This window comes from Artemia franciscana, chromosome 12, assembly GCF_032884065.1.
Source record: "Artemia franciscana chromosome 12, ASM3288406v1, whole genome shotgun sequence".
NCBI lineage: Eukaryota > Metazoa > Arthropoda > Branchiopoda > Anostraca > Artemiidae > Artemia > Artemia franciscana.
Window position 1 is genome coordinate 6,854,957 of NC_088874.1, and position 24,809 is coordinate 6,879,765.

Below are 24,809 nucleotides of genomic sequence, written 5' to 3' on the forward strand. Positions count from 1 at the left end.
AAATGTTTTATCAAAAATAGCAAGTTGGTCCATCATTATGATTTAAATTTTTATTTTAAAGTTTACTTTTCGTCTTGGCAAGGTGACATGTCACCTCGAAAAGTGGTTGTAGAAGGAGGTAAAGGTCATCAGAAAGAGATATGTGAATGCACCTGTAATGCATTGCCATTAACAACACGTTAAAACTTACTTAAAAAAAACTTTGAAACATTGCTTTATATAGTTTATAACGACATTTATATAGTATATGTTGAATTTTAAGGGAACTTCACAATTCTTGCTAGTCAATTTAATGTGAAAATGTGAGCGTATTTTGCTAAATATGGTATATATTTACAAACTCAAAAATTTTCGCCTTGTAGAGAAATTTTATTAATCAACCCCGATAAAATTAACTTGCTCCTAGAACTGTGATGTAAGAGTTTTAGTTTCGGGAAAGTTTTGCTGTTTGGAAAGCTGCTTTCTTTTGGAAACATGACTAATTATCTTTCCAAAGTTTACATGAATGAATTATCGAACAAAGAAAAAGACTTACATGTTTGCTTAGATTCTTGCCTTTAATACGTATATCTCTTCCTATTTTTCATTTTTCTCGCATTATTTCCTCATTCAAGAATTGTAAAGATTTTGTTAAAACTAACCCAGATTGTTGCCAAAACAACTTGTTATTACGTAAATTCGAAGTTTTCATAACTGATTTGCATATTGATGCTTTTAGAAAATATCATGTTCTCATAAAATGAAAAAATGTTTTTTTTAAAAGTGAAATATCAAATAAAGCTCTCTCAAAGTGATCGTCTCAGTTTAAATTAAATAAAAAAAACTAGTTTTTTTAACTAAAAGTAAGGAGCGACATTAAAACTTAAAACGAACAGAAATTACTCCGTATATGAAAGGGGTCGTCCCCTCCGCAGTCCCACGCTCTTTACGCTAAAGTTTGGCTCTTTGCCACAATTCTACTTTTTAAAACAATTAAAAACTTTAGCGTAAAGAGCGTGGGACTGCGGAGGGGACAACCCATTTCATATACGGAGTAATTTCTGTTCGTTTTAAGTTTTAATGTCGCTCCTTACTTTCAGTTAAAAAAACTTGTTTTTTATTTAATTTCTGAACGTTTTTGAATTAATGCATGTTTGATTTTGGCTCTCCGCGCATAAATTATTGAAATGAAATTAGTATATTATTTTTTTTTGGCTAAATGGCTTTCTCTTAGTTTTGATCAGACGATTTTGAGAAATAAAGGGTGGGGAAGGAGGCCTAGCTGCCCTCCAATTTTTCGGTTACTTAAAAAGGCTACTAGAACTTTTAATATTCAACGAACGTTTTTATTAGTAAAAAATATACGTAACTTAAGAATTAACTTACGTAACAAACTTTTATATTCTTATATTTTTATTATGTGTACGAGGGGGTTTGTACCCTCGTTAATACCTCGCTCTTTACACTAAATCGTAAGTTTTGTCCCAATTCTTTAAGAATGACCCCTGAATCAAAAAGGCCGTAGAATAAATAGTTGAAATCACTAAAAATATTTTAGCATAAAGAGCGAGGTATTTATCTCCTCCTAAATACCTCGCTCTTTATGCTAAAGTATTTTAGAACCCCTCATATGCGTAATAATCTCTGTTCGTTTTAAATTTCAATGCTATTCCTTACTTTCATTTGAAAAAACGTTTTCATGTTTATTTTTTCATTGTTTTTTTTATAGTAATGCTAGAAAATCCTGCGCCCTTTTCATTGAATTTTTCTTCCCCCATGACATATTCCTCAAAGGAAAGATCCTCCCACAAAGCCCTCTCCCATCAACCCCACCCCCCAAACCAAAAAATCCCCATGAAAACGTCTGTACACTTCCCAATAACCATTACTATATGTAAACACTGGTCAAAGTTTGTAACTTGCAGCCCCTCCCTCAGGGATTGTGGGGGAGTAAGTCATTCCCAAAGACATAGTTATTATGATTTTCGACTATGTTGAACAAAATGGCAAAATCTTAAAATTTTAATCTGTTGACTTTTGGAAAAAATGAGCATGGGAGGGGGCCTATTTGCCCTCCAATTTTTTTGGTCACTTAAAAAGGGCACTAGAACTTTTCATTTCCGTTAGAATGAGCCCTCTCGCGACATTCTAGGACCACTTGGTCGATACGATGACCCCTGGGAAAAAAAACAAAAAAAAAACAAACAAACAAATAAACACGCACCCGTTTTGTCTTCTGGCAAAAAATACAAAATTCCACATTTTTTAGATAGGAGCTTGAAATTTTTGCTATAGAGTTCTCTGATATACCGAATGCGATAGTATGATTTTCGTTTATATGAGTTTTAGGGGATGTTTCTCCCTTTTTTCCAAAATAGGGCAAATTTTCTCAGGCTCGTAACTTTTGATGACAAAGACTAAATTAATTGAAACTTATATATTTAGAATCAGCGTAAAAATTCGATTCTTTTGATGTATCTTTTAGCATCAAAATTCCGTTTTTTAGAGTTTCGTTTACTATTGAGCCGGGTCGCCCCTTACTACAGTTCCTTACCATGAACTGTTTGAAAAGAAAATAATTCGGTATTTCGGGGCTTCTGACATTATTACTCCTTTGCGGAAGTTAGGCTCAAAATTGAAAAAGGATTATATTTTTTCTCTGGGCCCCTTCCACCTCTTAGTTCGTTTATTTTCCCGTTAGTTTTCACCTGTTTTCGCTTTATAGTTGTGTTATCTCTTAGCAGTTCTTTCGTTAGTTGAGTTATGGTTGTGGTATATATGTCTGGCTCGTATAGTTGTGTTATTTTCAAATTATACTCCATAATAGAGAGGCTCCGAACACCCAGCATTGTATATTAAGCTCTTAATTTGACGTTTTTTTCTAACGTGACCAGATTCGTCCTGCGCCCTTTTCATTGAATTTTTTCCCCCATGGCATAATTCTCCAAGGAAAGATCCTCCTACATAGCCCCCTCCCTCAACCCTACCCCCAAAACCAAAAAAATCCCCCTGAAAACGTCAGTACACATCCCAATAACCATTAATATATGTAAACACTGGTTGAAGTTTGTAACTTGCAACCCCTCCCCCAGGGACTGTGGGGGAGTAAGTCATCCCCAAAAACATAGTTATTATGATTTTCGACTATGCTAAACAAAATGGCTATCTCAAAATTTTGATCCGTTGACTTTGGGAAAAAAAATGAGCGTGGGAGGGGGCCTAGATGCCCTCCAATTTTTTTGGTCACTTAAAAAGGGCACTAGAACTTTTCATTTCCGTTAGAATGAGCCCTCTTGCGACATTCTAGGACCACTTGGTCGATATGATGACCCCTGGGAAAAAAAAAACAAAAAAAACAACAAATAAACACGCTCCCGTGATTTGTCTTCTGGCAAAAAATGCAAAATTCCACATTTTTGTAGATAGGAGCTTGAAACTTCTACAGTAGGGTTCTCTGATACGCTGAATCTGATGGTGTCATTTTCGTTAAGATCCTACGAGGGGGTGTTTCCCCCTATTTTCCTAAATAAGGCAAATTTTCTCAGGCTCGTAACTTCTGATAGCTAAGACTAAACTTGATGAAACTTATATATTTAAAATCAGCATTAAAATGCGATTCTTTTGATGTAGCTATTGATATCAAAATTAAATTTTTTAGAGTTTTGGTTACTATTGAGCCAAATCGCTCCTTACTACAGTTCGTTACCACGAACTGTTTGATTGATACCGTTCCCATATTCTCTTGTTTCTAAATTGATTTCTGAAGCTTTTATGGGCTACGAAAAAAGTTCATTTTTTTCAAAAATATAAAGCAATTCCAATTACTTGTCTTGTGTGCTAAAATATTTTTCCAAAGCATTCATCTGGTAGTATGTTATCACGTGACATAATTTCTAAGTAGACTTTTTCGTGACAAAACATGGCAGGAGGATAAAAAGGAGGAACATTCATGAGCATGTCAATATCAGCTACTTTGTAGAATAATCAACCCCAACAATCAAACAAGTCTATTAATCAAGCCCGATGCAAGTTAACTTGTTCCTAGAAATTTTCTGTAAGAGTTTTGGTTTCAGGGATGTTTTGCAGTTTGGAAAGCTGCTTTCTTTTAAAAACATGACTAATTATCTTTACAAAGTTTAATGAATGAATAATGGCAATTTTGCTCATTATTATGATTTAAGTTTTTAAAATTGTTCATTAAAAGTGGCATAGCTGATAAGTGAACGCCTAATGCAGCTGAACGACAGTAGTGCCAAAGGAGGGAAGTACCCCTAGATTTTTCTTCGGGGGGGGGGTTCATTTCTCATGGATTGGTGAAATATCTGGCATTAACTGTTCTTTTTTGTATTTATTTAACAAAATATTTCCTAGTGTCAAGGACACTAAGGGTCTAATATGCCGCTAACATTTTACCCATTTTATTCATAAATTTTTTTAAACCTATTTTATTAGACAATGGATGGCTCTGATAGAATAGCCCATTCAACGGGATAGTTCTTATGCACGGGTAGTACTGTAAAGGCTGTTTTGCAAATGCTCTTTCCTTGGCTTTTCATCGTCAACTAATCAACGCCCCGCTCTTTACGCTAAAGTCTTTTTACTGTTTAATAAAATAGAATTGAGAGAAAGATTCAAACTTTATCGTAAAGAGCGGGGCGTTGAGAAAGGAACAGCCCCTCATACGTGGAGTAATAAGGGGCGTTTTAACTTTTAATGTCGCTCCTTACTTTCAGTAAAAAAACTTGTTTTTTTTTTATTTATTTAATCTCTAAGTAGGAGCAATCTTTAGAAGGTCATTTTCAATTTCTTCAGTCCCTTCACCTTACAGCTTCAGCAGCTTTAAACCCTTGGTTTTGCCTTCAATTAAGTTTACATGGGTTTCATTAATATTAAAACTCATCTGAAACATAGCCTGTGTCCCATCCCCCCCCAAAAAAATGGCCCGTTTGCTTGGAGTGGATTTAATCCGTTACAAAGAAAAAGGATGTCTCCTCTTTCATGTTTTCTGTTTTATGACTTAACGATTGGCAGGTCATTCTAGGATTCTTGATCAATAACTAAAGAATGTATTTTCAATAAGTTGTCTTTATTATTCTGTTCTTCGCCGTCAAGTAGAAACCTTTCCTAGTTGATTAACTTTGACAGGTAAGTGACAAGGACCTTTCATATTTTGATCTAAAATGTCTTCATCCATTTGAAATTCGTAACTAATTTGATTCTTTACTCCTCATATTTCTGATAAACAAATTCTTGAAGTATCCTTCAAATTTCTTTCAATTATTCATATTCGCATTACTGTCCAATCTTGCTTTATTTTTCATGAGTTTTCGGGAAGGTGTTCCTCATTATAAACAACCCTCTCAGAGTGAAACTGGACCAATCAGTTTTCTATATTTTGAGTTTTTATCCTCAATGCAAGTGCCACTAGGGAAAATAATAATAAAAATATTGAACTCTTATTGCCTGCACTATGGGCAACGCTATAGCGTTGCCTCTAACTTGTTTTCTAGTAGGGGCTAGCCATTTTTAGCCAATTTCCTGTATTTTTACTAAGCACACTAAAAATGACTGTCATAGTGCTTGCCCTTGGATACCCCCCTAATATTTGTCTCTAGCCTCCTCCCCTAAATAGGATTCAAAATTATCGTCCTATAAGGTAATTTTTCTAGTTTGAGCAACACTATCCTTTAGAAAGATCTCGTCCCCCCTCCCTTCACCTTCAACCGCAAGGGGTAAGGGTACATGCGCCTTTGATTATGACTATTCTAATGCGCATTAACGCGGCCTAGAATTGTTTCCTTAATTTGCGTCTCCCGGTACTTTAGAGTATCTTTTATGCCGCTTGTCGCTGGCCTTGTTCCATCACGACATAGTAAAGGTCCAGAATCTCTTTTTGGAGGATTCGACCGAGAAACTTTTATGGAAAACATTCCCAGGAAGGTCATCCCAAATCAAAAGTATCAAACGAATCTGTTCTTCAAGTACTCGGTTCTTGGAGTGTCAACCTTAAGACAATTGTACCGGGATATGTGGCTTCGTGTCTGTATTGTTGGTTGGAGAGTGAGGGGTGAGGGTGGCACAATACTAAAGAAATTCACAAGGAAAGTGAGAATCGACGCCACATCACACCTTGCCTTAAGAGACCGGACAGAGTCATGGGTAACGACTGAACCTGTCCTATTATTCCTATTCTGGATCTTCTGAAATAGTGCCAACAAAGTTTTCAGATCCCTATCGTCCTTCTAAGGAAAATATGATGCAAAAGTACTTAGATCTACTAATTCTAGCTTTAGAGACTTGAAGAGCTTTAAGAAATCTATCTTTTTGGATTTCCAAAAGGGGTAGTGATGACAACCTCCTCGCGGTACTTCTTAGAATATTAGCATGGATATAGGCCTACTGCCAGGTGTGATAATCGAGGAAGGGGAGGATTGCCCCTTAGATTGTTTGTACCCGCCTATATATGGAGAACATGTCAGTATATGGAAAAATACCATTTTTGTTATTTTCGTTACAAAATACCTTTTTTGGTTATTTAATTGAAAAAAATATGAAAGCAACATGATTAGTCCCCTATATTTTGAAAACTGCATATACCTCCCCCCCACCCTTGAATTTTAGTGCATTGACAGCCCTGCCTGATACTGCTAGTTTCAGTCACCATCCAGCCATTGGTCGTTCTTCCCAGTGTCGGTTCATGAGGCAGGATATTTTATGGAATACGCTGCCGAGATTGGACGGAGCGAAGCCAGTAATGGCTACCAAAGTCATGCACGGAGGGGGGTGAATCGAACCCCCTGAATATATGAAGTGCCGACTGAAAAACAAACCAAGATGGGAGAAAGAAGTTCTCTTGCTAGTACCGGCTCTGAGGATCTATTGTCACTTGCCACTGATGGCTGGTGAGTGGTGGGTGACTGTCTCCTCTCTTTTGAGGAATTGGGTTCTCGCAGTGGTATTTCGAGGTTCTATTTCAAAATAACGCACCCAAGGGCACACCAGTATTGCATCGGCTACTGCTATTTTTTTGTGCAGGTGGCCTTTGTGGCCTGAGCATTGATTTTGTGAGTCCATCGACAGGGTTGCCATCTGGTGAAAAGATCACTAGATTTTATTGGTTTTTAGGTTGATTTGGTGATTTTCTTCAACAATTCTTGTGATTTATGTGCTGATTTAGTGATTTCTTAAGGCAATATAAAAAGCGCTAGAAATAGTGAGAAATCCCTAGGGGTGGCAACCCTTTGTACCAATAACAATAATAATTATAAATCCCATGTATTTTCTCGTGCCTTTGTTTATTACTTGGTCTTTGTTGCGATTAAATAATAGTTTTTTATTGTTTTAAAAAGTAGAGTTGTGAGAAACCAGTCAAACTTTAGTGTAAAGAGCGAGGCGTTGAGGAGGGGGCATCCTTTTTCATATGCGGAGTAATTTCTGTTCGTTTTAATTTTTAATGTTGCTCCTTACTTGCAGTTGAAAAACTTGTTTTTTTCATTTAATTTCTGAGCATTTTTTAATTAATGCATGTTTGTTTTGGCTCACCCACATGAATAATTAAAATAAAATTTACATATTATTTTTTTTTTTGCTAAATGGCTTTCTCATAGTTTTTTTATTAGTAATAAATATATGTAACTTACAAATTAACTTACGTAACGAAATTCTATATTTGTATATTTTTATTATGTATATGAGGGGGTTCTCCCCTTCGTCAATACCTCGCTCTTTACACTGAAGCTTCAATTTAGTCCCAATTCTTTAAGAATGACCCCTGAATCACAAAGGCCGTAGAATAAATAGTCGAAATTACTAAAAAATAGTCTAGCGTAAAGAGTGAGGTATTGTGGAGGAGACGAACCCCCTTATATACGTAATAATTTATGTTCATTTTAGGTTGTAATGGTGCTCCTTACTTCCGCCTGAAAAAAACTTTTTGTAAATTTATTTTCTCATTGTTTTTTTTTAAATAATGCTAAAAAATCCTGCGCCTCCTTCATGGAAATTTTCTTTCACCATGACAAATTCCTCCATAGAAAGATCCTTATTATGGTTTTTGACTATGCTGAACAAAATGCCTATCTCAAAATTTTGATCCAGTGACTCGGGAAAAAATGAGCATGGGAGGGGACCTAGGTGTCCTCCAATTTTCGGTCACTTAAAAAGGGCACTAGAACTTTCAATTTTCGTTAGAATAAGCCCACTTGCGACATTCTAAGGCCACTGGGTCGATACGATCACCCCTGGTAATAAAAAAAACAAACAAACAAATAAACACGCATCCGTGATATGTCTTCTGGCAAAAAATACAAATTTCCGCATTTTTGTAGATAGAAGCTTGAAACTTCTACAGTAGGATTCTCTGATATGCTGAATCTGATGGTGTGATTTTTGTTAAGATTTTATGCCTTTTAGGGGTGTTTCCCCATATTTTCTAAAATAAGGCAAATTTTCTCAGGCTCGTAACTTTTGATGGGTAAGACTGAACTTGATGAAACTTATATATTTAAAATCAGCATTAAAATGTGATTCTTTTGATGTAACTATTAGTATCCAAATTTAATTTTTTAGGGTTTCAGTTACCATTGAGCCGGGTCGCTCCTTACCAGTTCGTTTCCACGAACTGTTTGAAAATGTGGAATTTGGTTCTTTTTGCCGGAAGAAAGATCACGGAAGCGTGTCTATTTGTTTTTCCCCAGGGGTGATCGTATCGAACCTGTGGGCCTAGGAAATCGGGAAAGGGCTCATTCTAACGGAAATTAAAAGTTCTAGTTCTCTTTTTAAGTGACCAAAAACCTGGAGTGCAACTAGGCCCCCTCCCACGCCACTTTTCCCAAATACATCCTATCAAAATTTTGTAATTGCTTATTTGTTCAGCATAGTTGAAAAGCCTGATAACTATGTCTTTGGAGATAATATGACCCTCCACAGTCCCTGGGAAGAGTTTTCAAGTTGTAAAATTTGTCCATTGTTTACGTATAGTATTTCTTATTGGGAAATATGCATACATTTTTTGGGTGGGAAGGGGAGGACGAATTTCTTCTGGGGGAATTTTGCACGGGGAAATTTTCGTTTCAGAGGGAATTCGCTTGGGGATGAACTTTCCAGGGGCAATTGTACACTAGGGGAATTTGCCAGAACTTCCATACGAAATTTCTTTATGTGTCTTGCTTTCTCTTTACCGAGTCAATTTTACGCATGGAGGTGTAAAGGGTAATTGTAAGGGGTAAACTTTTACCAGGATTGAACATTTCAGGGGTATATTAATGGGGAGGGAGATTTTGCCGTGGAAGTGGGGCAAGACACGTAAGACTGGATCAAGCAATGAAAAAGAATTTTCAAAATTGATCCAGGAAAGGTCTGCTTAAGTCTCCTTAAAATACCGACACTCCTGCATATCTTCAGTTTAATCAAATCAAAGTGATGTTTGAAAGACAATTTTTCATCAACAAGAATGCCCAGAAAAACGAACATAATCTATGAATTATCCCATTTGACAAGGGAATTTCAGATAATTAGGGATAAATCTTAGAAACACACCAAGATATAAAAAGATGGACTTAGAAAAATTTAGGGTAAGATAATTAGCATCAAACCATAAAATTAATCTCTCAAACAAATTTTTCAACTTTAATCGAAGCTCTGTTTCTCAATTTCCCGAAGTTCCAAGTGTGCTGTCATCAGCAAAACAAACAAGGACATCAGAAGATGACGAACATTAGCTGGCACTACGGGCAAGGGAAGGCTTAGGATGACAAAGTCTACAGCAATTAATAAGTTTCTGCTTTTTTACTACATAAAAAAGACCATTTACATAAACCAAAAGTAGCTAAGGCCCAAAAACTGATCCCTGGGGGACGCCAAAATTCACTTGTGAGGATGAACAGAAAAGTGGAAAAACAGAAACTGACCTATCATTCAAATAAAACTGAAACCAAGAAAATACATTACCCCTAATGCCAAAATGAGACATCTCCGATAGAAATAATCCATGGGTTACGGAATCGAATGCCTTACGAATATCCAGGAATATAGCAACCAGAATTAATCCCGAATCTAATGCAGAATGTGTAAAACTTAAAAGGGTCATATAGGCACGTTCAGTGGATTGCTTCATTCGGAAACCAAACTGGAAATCATGAAGATTTTTTTTTTTAGAAAAGTAAGGAGACAAGGTTCAATCAAGGTTAAGGTTCGATCGGGTTTGATAAAAAAAGGAAATAACTAAACTTAAATTATACTGCTCTGTGACAAAACTCACGTTGAGACCCATAAACATAAAAGATTCTTCTCTAACACACAGTACGGCTCCCACTTCACTCTTCGACACAACCACACGCCTCCTCATTATATATTTTTTTTAATCTTAACCATAGGGTTCCTCCCTCCCTCCCCGGACATACAACCACCTCACCTAAAAATCTAAACTTCATCTAATTTAATTTATCTTTCTTTTTTATCTTTCACTTATTGACCTTTAACTAAATATTTATTTAAATTATTTTTGAAAGACCCGAGGCAGCTACTACATCTCAGCTCATTTGGAAGCATGTTCCACACTTTTGCACATGCTACATCCGGGGAAAAATCTGAACGTACTATTGGAGTTGTTGGTCAAAGGCAGAGCGCGTGTTTCGATTATGTTGTTCAGATATCAACCGAAATAGATTGTGGAAGGGAATCATATTCAAATTCCTTTTACTCCTTGTGTAAGATCAGATTTTAATCCTTTAATTGCGAGTCATATTGTGTGGAATAAGCTTCCCGAATCAGCTCAAAGGTGCCACTCATTCGGTTTGTCAAAAAAAATTGTTAAAAATTATTTGGCTTCTTGAAAGGTATTTTATCTATTTTAATATATATATATATATATATATATATATATATATATATATATATATATATATATATATATATATATATATATATATATATATATGTATATATATGTATATATATATATATATATATATATATATATATATATATATATATATATATATATATATATATATATATATATATATATATATATATTATTGGAGTCTATTTAATCTACTAATCTACTTAAATATTTTATTCTATTCAATCTATTTAGTTTTGTTTTCTGAAGTTTTATTTTATTTATATTTTCTTTTCTTCTCCTTTTTGCTCTTCTCTCTGTGAGTCAGATTATTGTTTTCTCCTTCTCTGAGTAGGTGACTCGTCTGTCTTCCCCTTCTTTACAGGCTAATAAGCCTTTGGTAGAATAATAAAATGTAATATTGTGTGTGTAGATCATCATGAATAAATCTTATCTTATCTATCTTATCTAAAGATGCCCTCCCCCCCCCGAAAAAAAATATTTTGTAAAAATAGAAAATTCTGGATATGGCAATCTTTCCCAGTGACGGTGATTAGTCCGAGAAAGGTTACAACGGTCTATTCTCGTCTCCTTGACTCTAGATGTGATAAGAGAATATAGAGGGTTTTTTTTTATAATCTATATTCTCGTATTTACCTGACATTATTTTTGACTGGGGGGGGGGCAAAGAAGAAATCGGAATGCTCCTCATGCGACGATCTTGAAGTGGTTCTAAACCTTCGATGAAATTTGCTTCTGTTGGAGTAGAAGATGACGATTTCCAGCCCTCTCCAAAAAAATAAATTTAATACACATGCTTGAAATGATACCTTGGCTGTACCGAGTCACTCTGCCCAATGATAATTCGAAGAAAAATAGATTAAAAATTTTCTTTTATTTCTGTTTTCACTTACGCCTTTTCAGAGATATTATTTTTACTGGAGGTAAAAACAATGGTATATTGTATTTACAAAAAAATGCAGTTTTTCTCATGTAACACAGGAAAAAACTGGCCTAAATATCTTTCGTTGTTCTTAAAATGCAGTATTAATGTCTAGATTTGATTTGGATTTTTTTATGTTTATTGTTGATTAATAAACCCTTTCTTCAAAAAAAAAAAAGAAAAAAAAAGAAAAAAAAATGATGCTTCACTCGAATAAAATATTAAGATTGTTGCATCCCTCACAGTTTTTTCTTTGTTTTCTTTTAGTGTGATTTTTAGTGAAATTTTGGTATTTTGATTTTCTTTTTTTCCGAGAAATTCTACCATTAGTACTTTTGTGAAGGATGTAAAATTTATTTTTGTGTTTCTCTTTCAGGTGTGGATATTCATTTTCTTGGCTAAAGAACTTCTATTCTGCCTCTGTATGTTTTGGATGATTTTTTATTTGTTTGTGTGCCGTTAATCCTTATTTTCGATCCTTATATTTCATTTCTAAATTTAGTAAAAACACTTAAATATAAATTTGAGTTCGTGTACGAATTGAGGAATCATTATTGCTTTCATTATTGCTTTTTGAGTCGTAGCTGTTACATCCAAGGGTGTCACATATGGGGGAGGGGGTTCACCCTCCCAATGCTTTTGAGAACTAGGTAAAAAAAATGAGTCGGTAAGATCGAAGCACCAAGATTTTCCGACTCTGCCATAATTTTTTGTTCGGTTAAATAAAGACCTCGAAAATACTGACATTTTGTCTTGACTGACGACGAATCTCGATTTTTTTGGTAAACGCAGCGGTTACACCGATTCCTCCCGTGGTTTTACAGATGGTACCACAATGCTTCAATTGGTTAAATAAATAGCAAGAAAATAGTGACATATACCGAAATCTCAATCTTAGTCAGTAAATGCAGCGGTTTCGTCGACTCGTACGGTGATTTCTCGTATCACATTCAAAAGAAAATTATGCTAATTATTTATTTTAAAAAAACACTGGGTAAAAATAAACAGCCAGTCGGTAAAATTCCTCGCTCTCCCTGCCCCCCCCCCCAAAAAAAAAAATCGGCTACTAACGACCCTGGTTACATCTTTGGTAGTCCCAACGACACTCTGGTTGCCTGTGTGTGTATTTTTGAATTTTACAGCAAAAACGCATATTGACCAGACTATTCTAGAACTCATCAGCAATAAGATAATATGAAGGTGTCCATTGATGCTTTCCGAGTAAATTTCGGAGTAATTCGAAGAAACATGCATTATTGCCCCTAAATAATATCTTAGACCACACTGACTTTCTATTTACAATTAAAATAAAATGAAAGTATTGAAAAAAGGATTAAAATTTTTACTAAGACAGTTGAATTTTCAAGAAAAAAAACTTAAAAAAAAAATACTGCAGCATCACATCTTTTTCATCCATGTAAAAAAAAAGGAAAGAAAAAACACCAACCCTCTACAAAATAAAAAGAAAAAAGCGAAAGAAACTAAATTTGCAGAATGTACAAATAATGTGGCCGTCATGTAGAGGTTTTGATATGATCTAAAAATGACAAGGCACAAATCTATAGGAAATATTGACGAAGTTGCAAGAATTCTAAGAGGAAACGAAATATAATTGTTTTAATTTGGAAGTATATTGCCCGTATTCACTTATTCACCATATTATTTTTTTTTTCTTGAGGAAGAAGAAGAAGGATAAATACCTGTAACAAAAAATTGTGTTTTTTTTCTAATTTCCGTCATATTGCTTTCTGGATTTTTTAAATCCTAAAATCCATTCTTAGCTAAAGGAAAAGTTAATTTTAATAACATTTTTTAAGATTTCTGACTGTCAGATTTTCAGCAAACTTTAAATTGTGTCCTTTGTGTATTTGTTACTTCATAATATTCTATTTGTGTCCTTCAGTACAAATTAAAAAAAAAGGAATTTCAATCTTATCACTTTTGTTTTTTTGTAACAATTTTTTTTAATATTTTTTTTTTTTTTTTTTTTTTTTTTTTTTTTTTTTTTATGGTCCTAGATTTCTTGAAAATTTTTACTGGTGTAGACCAATCTGGTTAAGAAAGTAATGACGAAGACCATGCCTTTCCATAATACAAAACAAAAGAAGAGAATGAGGAAATTGTGAAAACAGTGAATAATACGGTACTACAATCTGTGTGAGCATTTTGGGCATATATTCAACGCTCGTCGTCAGCGAAATATAATATGAAACAAATAAAAAGAAAACAAACTTATTAAAAAACTGACATCGATAAAACAAATTTTAACCTAAAATCATAAAAATAACTTATTTTAAAAGGGGCTAGGCTGCCTCACGTTACTTCAACCAAGACTGACGAAATAAAAGTTGTTCATTAAAGCTACCTGAATTGATTAAAAATTTGAATAAATCCTTACTGCTATGAAATCTTATCTGTAGGACGAAGGCGCTTTTAAATCATAGTTTAACGATATCTATGTTACCTTTTTTTCTAGCACCCTAAAGGACAGGGAGCATTCCACTTGGTCTGTTTTTAAGGAAAAAATTTATTTATTGGCAACCTTTTCATCCTATGACGTAAAAAAAATTTAAATTAGCCGTTTTTTATTCTTTCAAATAATCCTCGGGATTCTGAAAGGCTTACTACTACTAATAATAATAACTCACTGCAGCACCAAGCCGCCTGAGGCCAACATAGCTACGCACGCTCCTCCTCCAACCAAATCTATTTAAAGCCTCCCTCTTTACACCCTCCCAGGAAGTTCCCGTTTCCTTTAAATCTTTATTTATGACAACCTTCCAACCCAGACAAGGACGACCTGCTTTCCGTGTAGCCCCAGACGGTTGGCCAAAAAGCATAATCTTCGGTAATCTGTCATCCTTCATCCGTAGAACGTGGCCTAGCCATCTCAACCTTTCTTTCATTATAGCCCTAGAAAGCGGGATTGAACCACATTTTTCGTACAACCTACTGTTTGAAATACGGTCAGTCAGCCGGGTACCCAGAACAATCCGTAGGCTTAGAAAGGCTTAGAGCTTTTGAAACTCGGATTATTTAATTTGCTTTAATTTGAAAATTCACATTTTGAAGAATGATATTTCTGAGTTTCTAAAAAGTGAGTCCTACATATTTCAACTGCGATTTTTCAAAAGGTATTATGTGTTCAAATTTTTCTACTCTGATTTTGACCCATTCCTTCAAACTATACAATTTTTGCTGATTGGCTTTTTAAAAGACTCACGTATGGGTTTTTTCCTCGCTCACAGAAACAATTACGAAATGAGTATTTTCTTACGAAATTATTTTTTGTTTTATGTTCAGTGCATGAAACATTTTGTTAAAATAAAACATTCCTTGTAGAAACGACTGGTTCTCAATAACAGTTTAGAAATAAAATATATATCTTTCTGTTTTTCCATTTCCCTAGAAAACCCGCTCTCCTAGTTTTATTAACAGGGATAACGTTAAACCCAATGTTTGTTGAATAGTCTTTTTTGTGTTGCGTAACTTGACGCCTTTTGAATAATCATAGTATTTTTTAATAAAGAAGTACTGATACCATCCACTCTGACTCTGGAGCTTTATTTTTAAGGTTAATTTCCTCTGTAAAAGTTTTTGGTCTAGTTTTTTTTTTTTTTTTTTTTTTTTTTTTTTTTTTTTTTTAGTCTTATAGTTCTTGCGTCTCAGCGTTTACAATAATACAATAATACTGCTATAACTCATCAGCTGAAATTCAGCTTTCTAATTTATATTTTAAAAATTTGCTTTGCTATTTATTTTAGATAAAAAAAAAATACGTTATCAAAGAACATGTGAAAATGAAAATGCTCCTATTTTTAGTCAAGTTTAGATAATTTATTTTCTAAGAAACAGTATAAGTAATATAATCATTATGGCTTTGTGGCCGAATAGATAAACTCAATGGACGAAAACTACTGAATCCAATGAAGTAAGCGTCTAGTCCTTTTATTGTAAGTTACAGCTCCAAGCTCGTCGCAAAACCGAATATTTTGGCACAGATATTGTCGATAAAACAATATTACTACGTTGTTTTTAAAACAATAAAATATAACAATATAACAATAAAGACACAATCATGCTAGTTCTGCGGTCTCTGCTTTCTACGATACTCCTTAATTCTTTTGTGTTTTACGGAAAGCAAGCTTCTTCGTCTAATTAAACATTAATTATTTTAGTATTGACTGCGTCAACCGCCTGCTCCCCTACTATTGCTACTATGCCAGGTAGTTAGGGTAGCCAGTTGGGCCTTAAATACTCTTGGGCTTTTGAAAAAGGTTAAGCAGGAGTGCTAACTCTACTGATTTATCACTATTTATAGTGATTTTCTATATTGCTTAACAAATCACTAAATCATCACGTTGATCATTAGATTGTTGAAGACAATCAACCGAAAAATAACTAAAATCTTGTAATTTATTTTCACGAGGTGACAACACTGAGGATAAGAAAGCTCTAAATTTCGGAATTGATACCCAAAGTAATTAATACTTAAAAATATGATTTGAATCACTGCCAGAAGTCATATCAAGAAATGTTTTTTTTTCCACCTACTTAATTTAGTTAAGATCACGACCCCAACTATAATATAATAAGAGGCAGAAAAGAAATTAAAGAATAATAAAACAATAGGACGAATTGTGGCATTGAGTATATCGTAATGCATGGTAGTCTTTTTTCAGAGGGCCTACCTCCTCTGTTCTACCTCCTCCTTGTTCTACCTCCCACATAAAGAACTCAAGCAAGGCAAACCACTTCCTATAACTTAAATCATAAAAGACATAGATTATATAGACAAAATGTATGAGCCATGAATGAGTTGAATTATTATAATATTGTCGCCAAAAGGGGAGGGAGACAAAAAACCTCGGCTTAAACTACCTGATACAGACTGACGGTATGATTGCACATACGCAATGATCAATTTTTGCCACTAAAGCAACTCAAAGGGCTTCATGATAAGTTGAAATCTTGCAAAAGCATCTGAAAAACCGTCAAATATCCCCTCTTAGTTCTAATTATATAATTAACCAATTATTTACAAAAGCAAACTGTATTAGGGATCCAAGATGCAAAAATACCAAATTTAGAATCAAAGCTTCATTTCACAACTATTTCTCTCACTAAAAAGAAACAATCGAAACACAATTTGAAAAAAAAAGAAATTTCCAAATTTGCGTAAATCAAAATAAGAAAAGAGGAAATGGATCGGACCAGCTAACAGAAAATATTCATTTAAAGAGGTGAGCTTTAAATATATTTTTAACAAAAAAAAATGTATTTTAAATTCCTGCAGCCAAAGTGGCATATCGCCTATACTGAAAATGGCTGATCCGTGGTCTGCTTGCGGCTTACTTTCTTCTCTCTTGTGGTATTCTGCTTTGACTTTTAAACCAAACAAAGGTTAGAGGACCAAAAATAAAGAAAAAAAATTATCAAAAGTAAAAATTATATATTCTCTTTGTTTTGCTAAAAGTACGATGAAAGAAAGAAAAAAAATGCCTAACCGTCAAGGGTGTAGACTTAAAAATTTTCTTTGCTTCTAGTTTGAGCGGGATAACACATTCCATTCTCGAGGCGGTCATTCTGTAAGACAGATCGGAAATTTCGTCCTTACGCAAGGGGTGGACCGGTTCATAGATAAATCTATTCTTCACTTTATATGCAGGAAAATTAAGCATCATTAGCTAATCTTTCCCCTCGCGAATTAGAAATATTAGCTCTGTGTCCGGCCTGGGTCTGTCCTTCTTACGTCGACTCGTATACCACTTAAACTTAGCTAAAAGACAGGTACATAGTTATAAGTTTTAGATTTTTTTTTTGTCTTGAATAAGAAGCTTTTGGAATAGCTTAAAGAAACTGTAAACGTGCCAAATCTACTGTTCGTCAAAAGATTTAACTTAGATCCTCCAGAGTCATTATAGTATGGAGGGTCTTGACGAACCCTTTCTACTCGTCGCGTATCCGTGCTCCGGTGGTGAGGTCTCCCAATCGAAGTACTAACAAGATATCGGCCCAATTTAGCTCCCGGGCATAGGCTCGCCTTCCGTGTCTTTTGGGCCCCATCTTATTTGACATCCAAACAAGACGAAAGGTGGCACCTTCTTCAAAATCCTTGTCTTCAATATCTGGCAATCCAATGGTAGGCTGTCCGAGGAAGGTTGGTTTGCTAACGGAGGATATGTAACAGATTTTTCAAATTCAGTAACAACTTTATTCTTAATTAATTGAAATGATTCCTTGCTTCACGATTTTCTGCGTCATTACTTAGAAAACCCGTAGCTGAAAGCTAGAAATCCGTGACGTGCTGTGAACAGAAGTGTCCAACGATTTCTGCAAATTGCAACCAACACTGTAGTGTAAAAACGCAAGAAACTCTCATAAGACTTCTTATGAAGATTTCTCATAAGACTTCTCATAAGACTTCTATAATAAACTTCTCATAAGAGAATTTATCGCGTATGTAATATTATGCTATAATTACCACTTGCAACTGTTGGGACCTGGCTCCTAAAATACCTGAGGGGGCACCCACTTTTGGAAATCACTTACTCCAGTTGGCGTGTTACGGAAACGTTCCAAGCGTGGCAGAAACTGTGCCAAATGTGGCATAAACAGTAGAATGTGACGGAACTGTGTGACTCACTTGGAATTCACTGAAAAATGCCATTATTTTTAGTAATTTCTCATTTTCAGCATTGCTGTAATATACTTACTGCGTTATTAATGTAATTTTCCAGTTGTTTTTCTGTTCTGGAGAATTTTGCCTCCCTCCCCCCTTCTGTCCCAAATCAAATAATTGTATATATGGCTGATTTTAACAGTTGCATATGAAAAAGCTAAGAAGGGGCAGGAGTGGACCTAGAGCAAAATCTTGGGGAAGGCCCAATGTGACAAGGGCCCTAATGAACAAAACTTTGGGGGCGGGCCTTTGTGACAAAAGTGTCAATATTTGACCAAATTGACAAATTTGTTCTAAAAAAAGAGTGGAAAAAGAAAAAAAACAGGGAAAGAAGGTGCCAGAAAAATCTTGGGGGGCCCGTGGCCTCTAGCCTCCCTCTCCTGTGGATCCACCTGTAGGAAGGGTTTATCCAGCCCTGTGAAATTCTTTACCAATGGCCTTTGATTAGTTCGTGAGTGTTCATTTTTTCTTGGCCTAAACACAGGTGGCTTTGTGTCATAGATGACTCGTCATGAACATTAGAATATCTATGAATCATTCACTTTGTAAAAATAAAGATGACTATGTTGTCATCACTTGCGCTGTTGAAATGAAAAGGTTAATTTGAATTTTATTTATTTTATTAGTTGACTTGTTAACTTACTGCAATTGCTTAAAAAATATGCACATACATCAGTTTCAAATTTCAAGTTACTCTCGTGAATATCAAGCAATTTGGCGTAACAACAGTATTTTGGCATAAGAAAATTTGCATAATTTTAGAATAACTGGGGTATACCCTTCTTCAATCGGTCTCTATTTAAGAATTTTCAATGTCCTAACTAAAGAGTATGGGTGACTGATAAGAGAGGAAACTGATGCTAGTGTCAAGAAAAAATACACCACCGTCATCTAGCGTTTGAGGATTTTTTTTTATCGACAGTAGAGCCAGTTCCCACTCTTTGCGATTACCCGTACCCGTACCGTCGGTCTTAATTACGAAACTACTAATTTTCACATTTTACTTTTTGTCTCACGGTTTTTTTTCTTGCATCAAATCATTATACCTATAGAATTCATTCATTCATCAAATTATCAGTTCACATATAGCATTCATTCAGTGAACATCTTAAACCGGATTTACTCTCACAAAGTTTTGATAAAACAAGAATGCATTCGAGGTAAATATTCCTACTTTTCGTCGGCCCATTCATTTAGTGTTCAGCAAGGTTAATTTGCTGTCGAAAATTTTTTGGGATAGATTCAGATACCAATGAAATAAAAAAAACAAGTTTTTTTAACGGAAAGTAAGGAGCGACATTAAAACTTAAAACGAACAGAAATTACTTCGTTTATGAAAGGGGCTGCTTCCTCATCAACGCCCCGCTCTTTACGCTAAAGTTTGACTCTTTCTCTGAACTTTACTTTTTAAAACAGTAAAAAACTTTGGCGTAAAGAGCGGGGCGTTGATGAGGAAGCAGCCCCTTTCATATACGAAGTAATTTCTGTTCGTTTTAAGTTTTAATGTCGCTCCTTACTTTCCGTAAAAAAAACTTTTTTTTTATTTAATTTCTGAACGTTTTTGAATCAATGCATGTTTTAATTTTGGCTCTCCGCAGATCAATAATTAAAACGAAATTTGCATATTTTTTTTTTGGCTAATTGGCTTTCTCGTGGTTTTGATCGAATGATTATGAGAAAAAAAGGAGCGGGGGAGGAGGCCTAGTTGCCCTCCGATTTTTTGGTTACTTAAAAAGGCAACTAGAACTTTTAGTTTTTTACCAATGTTTTTAGTAGTAAAAGATATACGTAATTTACAAATTAGCTTACGTAACGAACTTCTGTATTCTCATGTTTTTATTACGTATATGAAGGGGTTCACCCCCTCGTCAGTACCTCGCTCTTTACACTAAAGCTTAAACTTTGTCCCAATTTCTTAAGAATAACCCCTAAATCACAAAAGCCATAGAATAAATAGTTGAAATTATTAAAAATGCTTTAGCGTAAAGAGCGAGGTATTAGGAGGAGGTGAGCCCATCATATGCGTATATTTCTGTTCGTTTTAAGTTTTAATACTTCTTCTTATTTTCAGTTGAAAAAACTTTTTCATATTTAATTTTTCATTATCTTTTAAATAATGCTAGAAAATCCTGCGCTCCCTTCATGAAACTTGTCTTCCCCCGTGACAAATTCCTCCAAGAAAAGTTCCCCCAACATATCCCCACCTTCTCAACCCCCCCCCCCCCCGACTATATGTAAGCACTGCTCGAAGTTTGTAAGTTGTGGCCCCTCCCACGGCGACTGTGGGGGAGTAAGTCGTAAGACATAGTTATAAGGTTTTTTGACTACGCTGAATAAAATGGCTATCTCAGAATTTTGATCTGGTGACTTTGGGAAAATAATTAGCGTGGGAGGGGGCCTAGGTACCCTCCAATTTTTTTGGTCACATAAAAAGGGCACTAGAACTTTTCATTTCCGTTAGAATGAGCCCTCTTGCAAGATTCTGGGACCACTGGATCGATACGATCACCCCTGGGAAAAAATAATAATAATACAAATAAACATGCAACCATGATCTGCCTTCTGGCAAAAAATACAAAATTCCTCATTTTTGTAGATAGGAGCTTGAAACTTCTACGATCGAGTTTCTGATACGCTGAATCTGATGGTGTGATTTTCGTTAAGATTCTATGACTTTTAGGGGTTGTTTCTCCCTATTTTCTAAAATAAGGCTCGTAATTTTCTCAGCCTCGCAACTTTTGATGGGTAAGATTAGACTTGATGAAACTTAATATATTTAAAATCAGCATTAAAATACGATTCTTTTGATGTAACTATTGGTATCAAAATTCCACTTTTTAGAGTTTTGGTTACTATTGAGGCGGGTCGCTCCTTACTACAATTCGTTACCACGAACTGTTTGATATTACGCAAAGTGAGTGATTAAAGGAGTTTTATGTGGTAGTATATTTCTACAGTCTATTTTTTTGGAGTTCAATTACTATTTTGTATAATGGGAGGAAAGAGGAAGAGTTTTTTCTCGCATCCAGTCCTATTGAAGGAATCTCATTGAAATCCCTAGCCGATAGTTTGAGTCTAGTTTTACAGACTGTTAAAGAAAATTCAACTACGTTAAATGAGCTGATTGTTAATTTTAAAGGATTAGATCAAAGGAATTCTAAGATCGAAGAATCTGTATTGGAATCGAAATTGGAGGTTGAAGGTAAGCCTAAAGTGATCAGCCTTGAGGTAGAAACCAATGATGTGAAGAGCCACATATCTGTGCTGGTTGATGAAAATTCTTTACTGAAATCGCAGTTATCTAGCCTAAAGCATACAATGATGAAGTTGGAAAGTAAAAAAAGTGATAAAAATATTCTTGTATGGAACGTGACAGCGATTGATACTGTAAACGCTAAGGCGATTTTCGATAGTATAATTTCGTCATGCCTTGGAATCCATGAGGTACCCAAATACACGATAGCTGATGTTAAGCCTGAAAAAAAGCTGATAAAGTTTATCATGGAGAACAGGGAGCTGAAAGTGGCAGTTCTAAAACAGGCTCGAAATCTTCGTGGAAAAACTATCATGGGCAATCAGAATGTTTTTTTATCCGATGATTCTCCCCCGTCTGTTCGAGAAGTTCGAAAAAAACTTTTAGCTATCCGAACCAGTATTCGTGAGAAAACAGGTTTTGAAACTTGGATTGCGAGATCCATACCACCATCTCTATGTATTCGTCGCCTTAAGGAAGGGACTGGAAATGTTTTTGTTTGATGAAATCCCACCAGATATTAGTAGCCTGATTCAAACGCAACGACAACGAAGGCAAAGAAATGGCCAGTGCAATTCTATGGACTGGATTACATGATTGAATATTTTTTTTCTTTTTTTGTTTAGTGAGTTTGTGGAAGCGCGGACACTTTTTGTGTTTTGATAAGAAAAAAGTATTGCTTGAATTATTTGTTGAATTAGTTTGGTCCGATGAAATAAAGATAGTAATAGTGACTTATATAATGGTATCTTCTGCTACAACAAATATTGTGTCTTTTTTATTGTATTGCTTTTTTTTTTTTTTTTTTTTTTTTTTTTTTTTTTTTTTTTTTGCACCAACAGTATAGTATTAGAACAAACCCATTTACTCTGAGTTTTAGTGCTTTTACTTTTCAATGGGAGAGGCATGGAGGAGGAGAAGTCAATGCATGATAATGGTTTGGGTGATATTATTATTATGATTATGAATGAATGGTTTATATTAGCAGTGCTGATTATTTGTTTATTTTTTCCTTGTTTCTTTTTTCTTCTCTTTCCCTGTTTTTTCCTATTTATTCTTACCTTGATTTTATTATCATTATTTATCCATACCTTGATTATATTATTTTTTACTCTTCTTTCCTTATATTTTTCCCTCATACCTGTGGTCTAGTGGGCTTGGTCGTGGGGCGGAACTGCCATCCACCATGAGTAAATCGACGATTTCCGTTAGTGGCCAGGCTGGTATCAACTCTTTGGGGGATCGTTTACTTGATTTACAAAATAATCCTTTAGATATTGAAAATGTAATTAATAATTCAATTGGAAGTAGAAATCAGATGAATAATGATTCTAACTCGGCTTTTAAAAGTAGGTATGTTTTGCAATTAAATGGTTCTGCCTCTTCTAAACGAGATCATATTTTCTCTGTGTTTCATCTTAACATTCAGGGACCCTGCTCGTCTTTTGATGAGCTGAAACGGATCGTTAGTGATGGAACTCCTGATGTTATAGGATTATGTGAAACTTTCCTGGATTCAAAAAAGGATATCCTTTCAGATATTCCAGGATATAGGATGGAGAGGCTGAATAGGAAACAGATGGCGAGAGGTGGCCTTATACTTTATATTGCTGTTCGTTTTGCATATAATGTCCGAAACGATTTGAGCAGAAATGAGGAAGGAATCTTTGAATCCCTATTTATTGAGATTAAATCAATGCGTAAGTATTTAGTTGTGGGTTTGGTTTATAGGTCCCCCAGTGGATCTATTCCTTCGATTTTGAAAATTCTGGAAGAAGTTTTGGACTCAGTCCAAAAACATCCATATGAACTAATTCTTATGGGTGATTTTAACCTCAACCTGCTGGATCAAAACTCTGCTTTAACTATTAATTTTTTGTCAATGATGCTCTCTTCGGGAACTCTACCTTCGGTTTGTATACCAACCCAAGTTACTGAAACACAAGCGTCTCTTATCGATAATATTTTTTCGTCATTAGATGTCTTAGATAATTTGGTGCTGATTAGTGATATTTCTGGTCATTTTCCCGCTATTTCCTGATATAAGAGTGCTGATCAAGCGCAGCGTATAGCATCGCCATATAATCTCCCATTTTTCCGTTATGGTGATACTGAGCTAAGTCTACTTAATTCTCGTCTGGCTGATGTACCATGGGGTAGTTTGGTTTCTGATTCAGATTTTAACCACTCTTTTGATTCCTTTTAAGATTTAGTTAAAGAAGGAATCCTGAAAATTTGCAATCGGGGTCCAGCACCCCATACTTCGAAAAGGATAGCACCACTGAATCCATGGATGACTTCAGGTCTCCATAAAAGCTGGAAAAGGAAAAATTATTTGTGGAAGCTTTATAAGGCTTCACCATCTTTAGCTCATCACGAACGATTCAAGGCCTATAGGAGTATATTTAATTCTTTGTGTCGGAAGGCAAAGTATCAGTATTATCATAGGAAATTTTCTGAATGTGGGAAGGATGTTAGGAAGACATGGTATTTAATTAATTCAGTTCTTAGACCTATTCATCCTCTGCCTTTAGTTCCATCAATGCTGATAATCGATGGTAAAATCGTCCAAGGAGATGTAGATGTTCAGCTAGAGCTTACCTTTTATTTTGCTAATATAGGAAAGGTAACTGCTTCCTCTGCAAGCTCTGCAACTTTTCGTTGCAATTTCAGAGTCTTTCTTGGACCCTTATGTTTGAAGTCGATGGTCTTGAATTCTGTTTCTGAATTTGAGGTAGCTCGTATCGTGAATTCTCTTAAAGGATCATCCTCTTCAGGACCAGACAAAATTCCTACAAGGGTTACCCGTGCAATTCTGCCTGCTATTCTGTCACCACTGACTAAGCTAGTCAATCTATCTTTCGAGAAAGGTATTTTTCCTGAATTTATCAAGCGAGCTAAGGCTATGATACTCTATAAAGGTGGTTCTCGGAGTGATCCTGCTAATTATAGGCCAATTTCTCTCCTATCTGTTTTAAGCAAAATTTTTGAGAAGGCTATGCTATCCAGGCTTCTTAGTTTTCTGGATGCAAAGGATTTTTGCATGATTTCCACTAAATCATGCAACTAACTTGATCAAATCCTTCCCTTTTGATTCGACTTATTTTGCTTA

General features: G+C 35.1%; 3 protein-coding genes across 3 annotated transcripts in view; all 3 read left to right on the plus strand.

Annotated features, from left to right (window-relative positions):
• LOC136033616 (vacuolar protein sorting-associated protein 29-like) overlaps positions 1 to 12,284 on the plus strand; it is a gene marked incomplete in the record, with an annotated part of 116,033 nt that extends 103,749 nt beyond the window's left edge. The window contains 1 exon segment of the mRNA XM_065714408.1: positions 12,139 to 12,284.
• Positions 1 to 23,511, plus strand: part of LOC136034172 (uncharacterized) — a 341,873-nt gene extending 318,362 nt beyond the window's left edge. Inside the window, exon 5 of the mRNA XM_065715353.1 lies at positions 23,472 to 23,511. Coding sequence (XP_065571425.1) covers positions 23,472 to 23,511 — 40 coding nt within the window. The remainder of the gene's footprint in view (positions 1 to 23,471) is intronic.
• A 479-nt stretch (positions 23,512 to 23,990) lies between these two features.
• LOC136034173 (uncharacterized) lies at positions 23,991 to 24,767 on the plus strand. Its single transcript, XM_065715354.1, has one exon. It carries the CDS (start codon positions 23,991 to 23,993, stop codon positions 24,765 to 24,767), a length of 777 nt encoding a protein of 258 aa, XP_065571426.1.
• The last annotated feature ends 42 nt before the right edge of the window (positions 24,768 to 24,809 follow it).

Bases quoted from the DNA above. Each gene is read 5' to 3' on its own strand.
- LOC136034173 (XM_065715354.1), top strand. From the start codon at position 23,991: ATGACTTCAGGTCTCCATAAAAGCTGGAAAAGGAAAAATTATTTGTGG.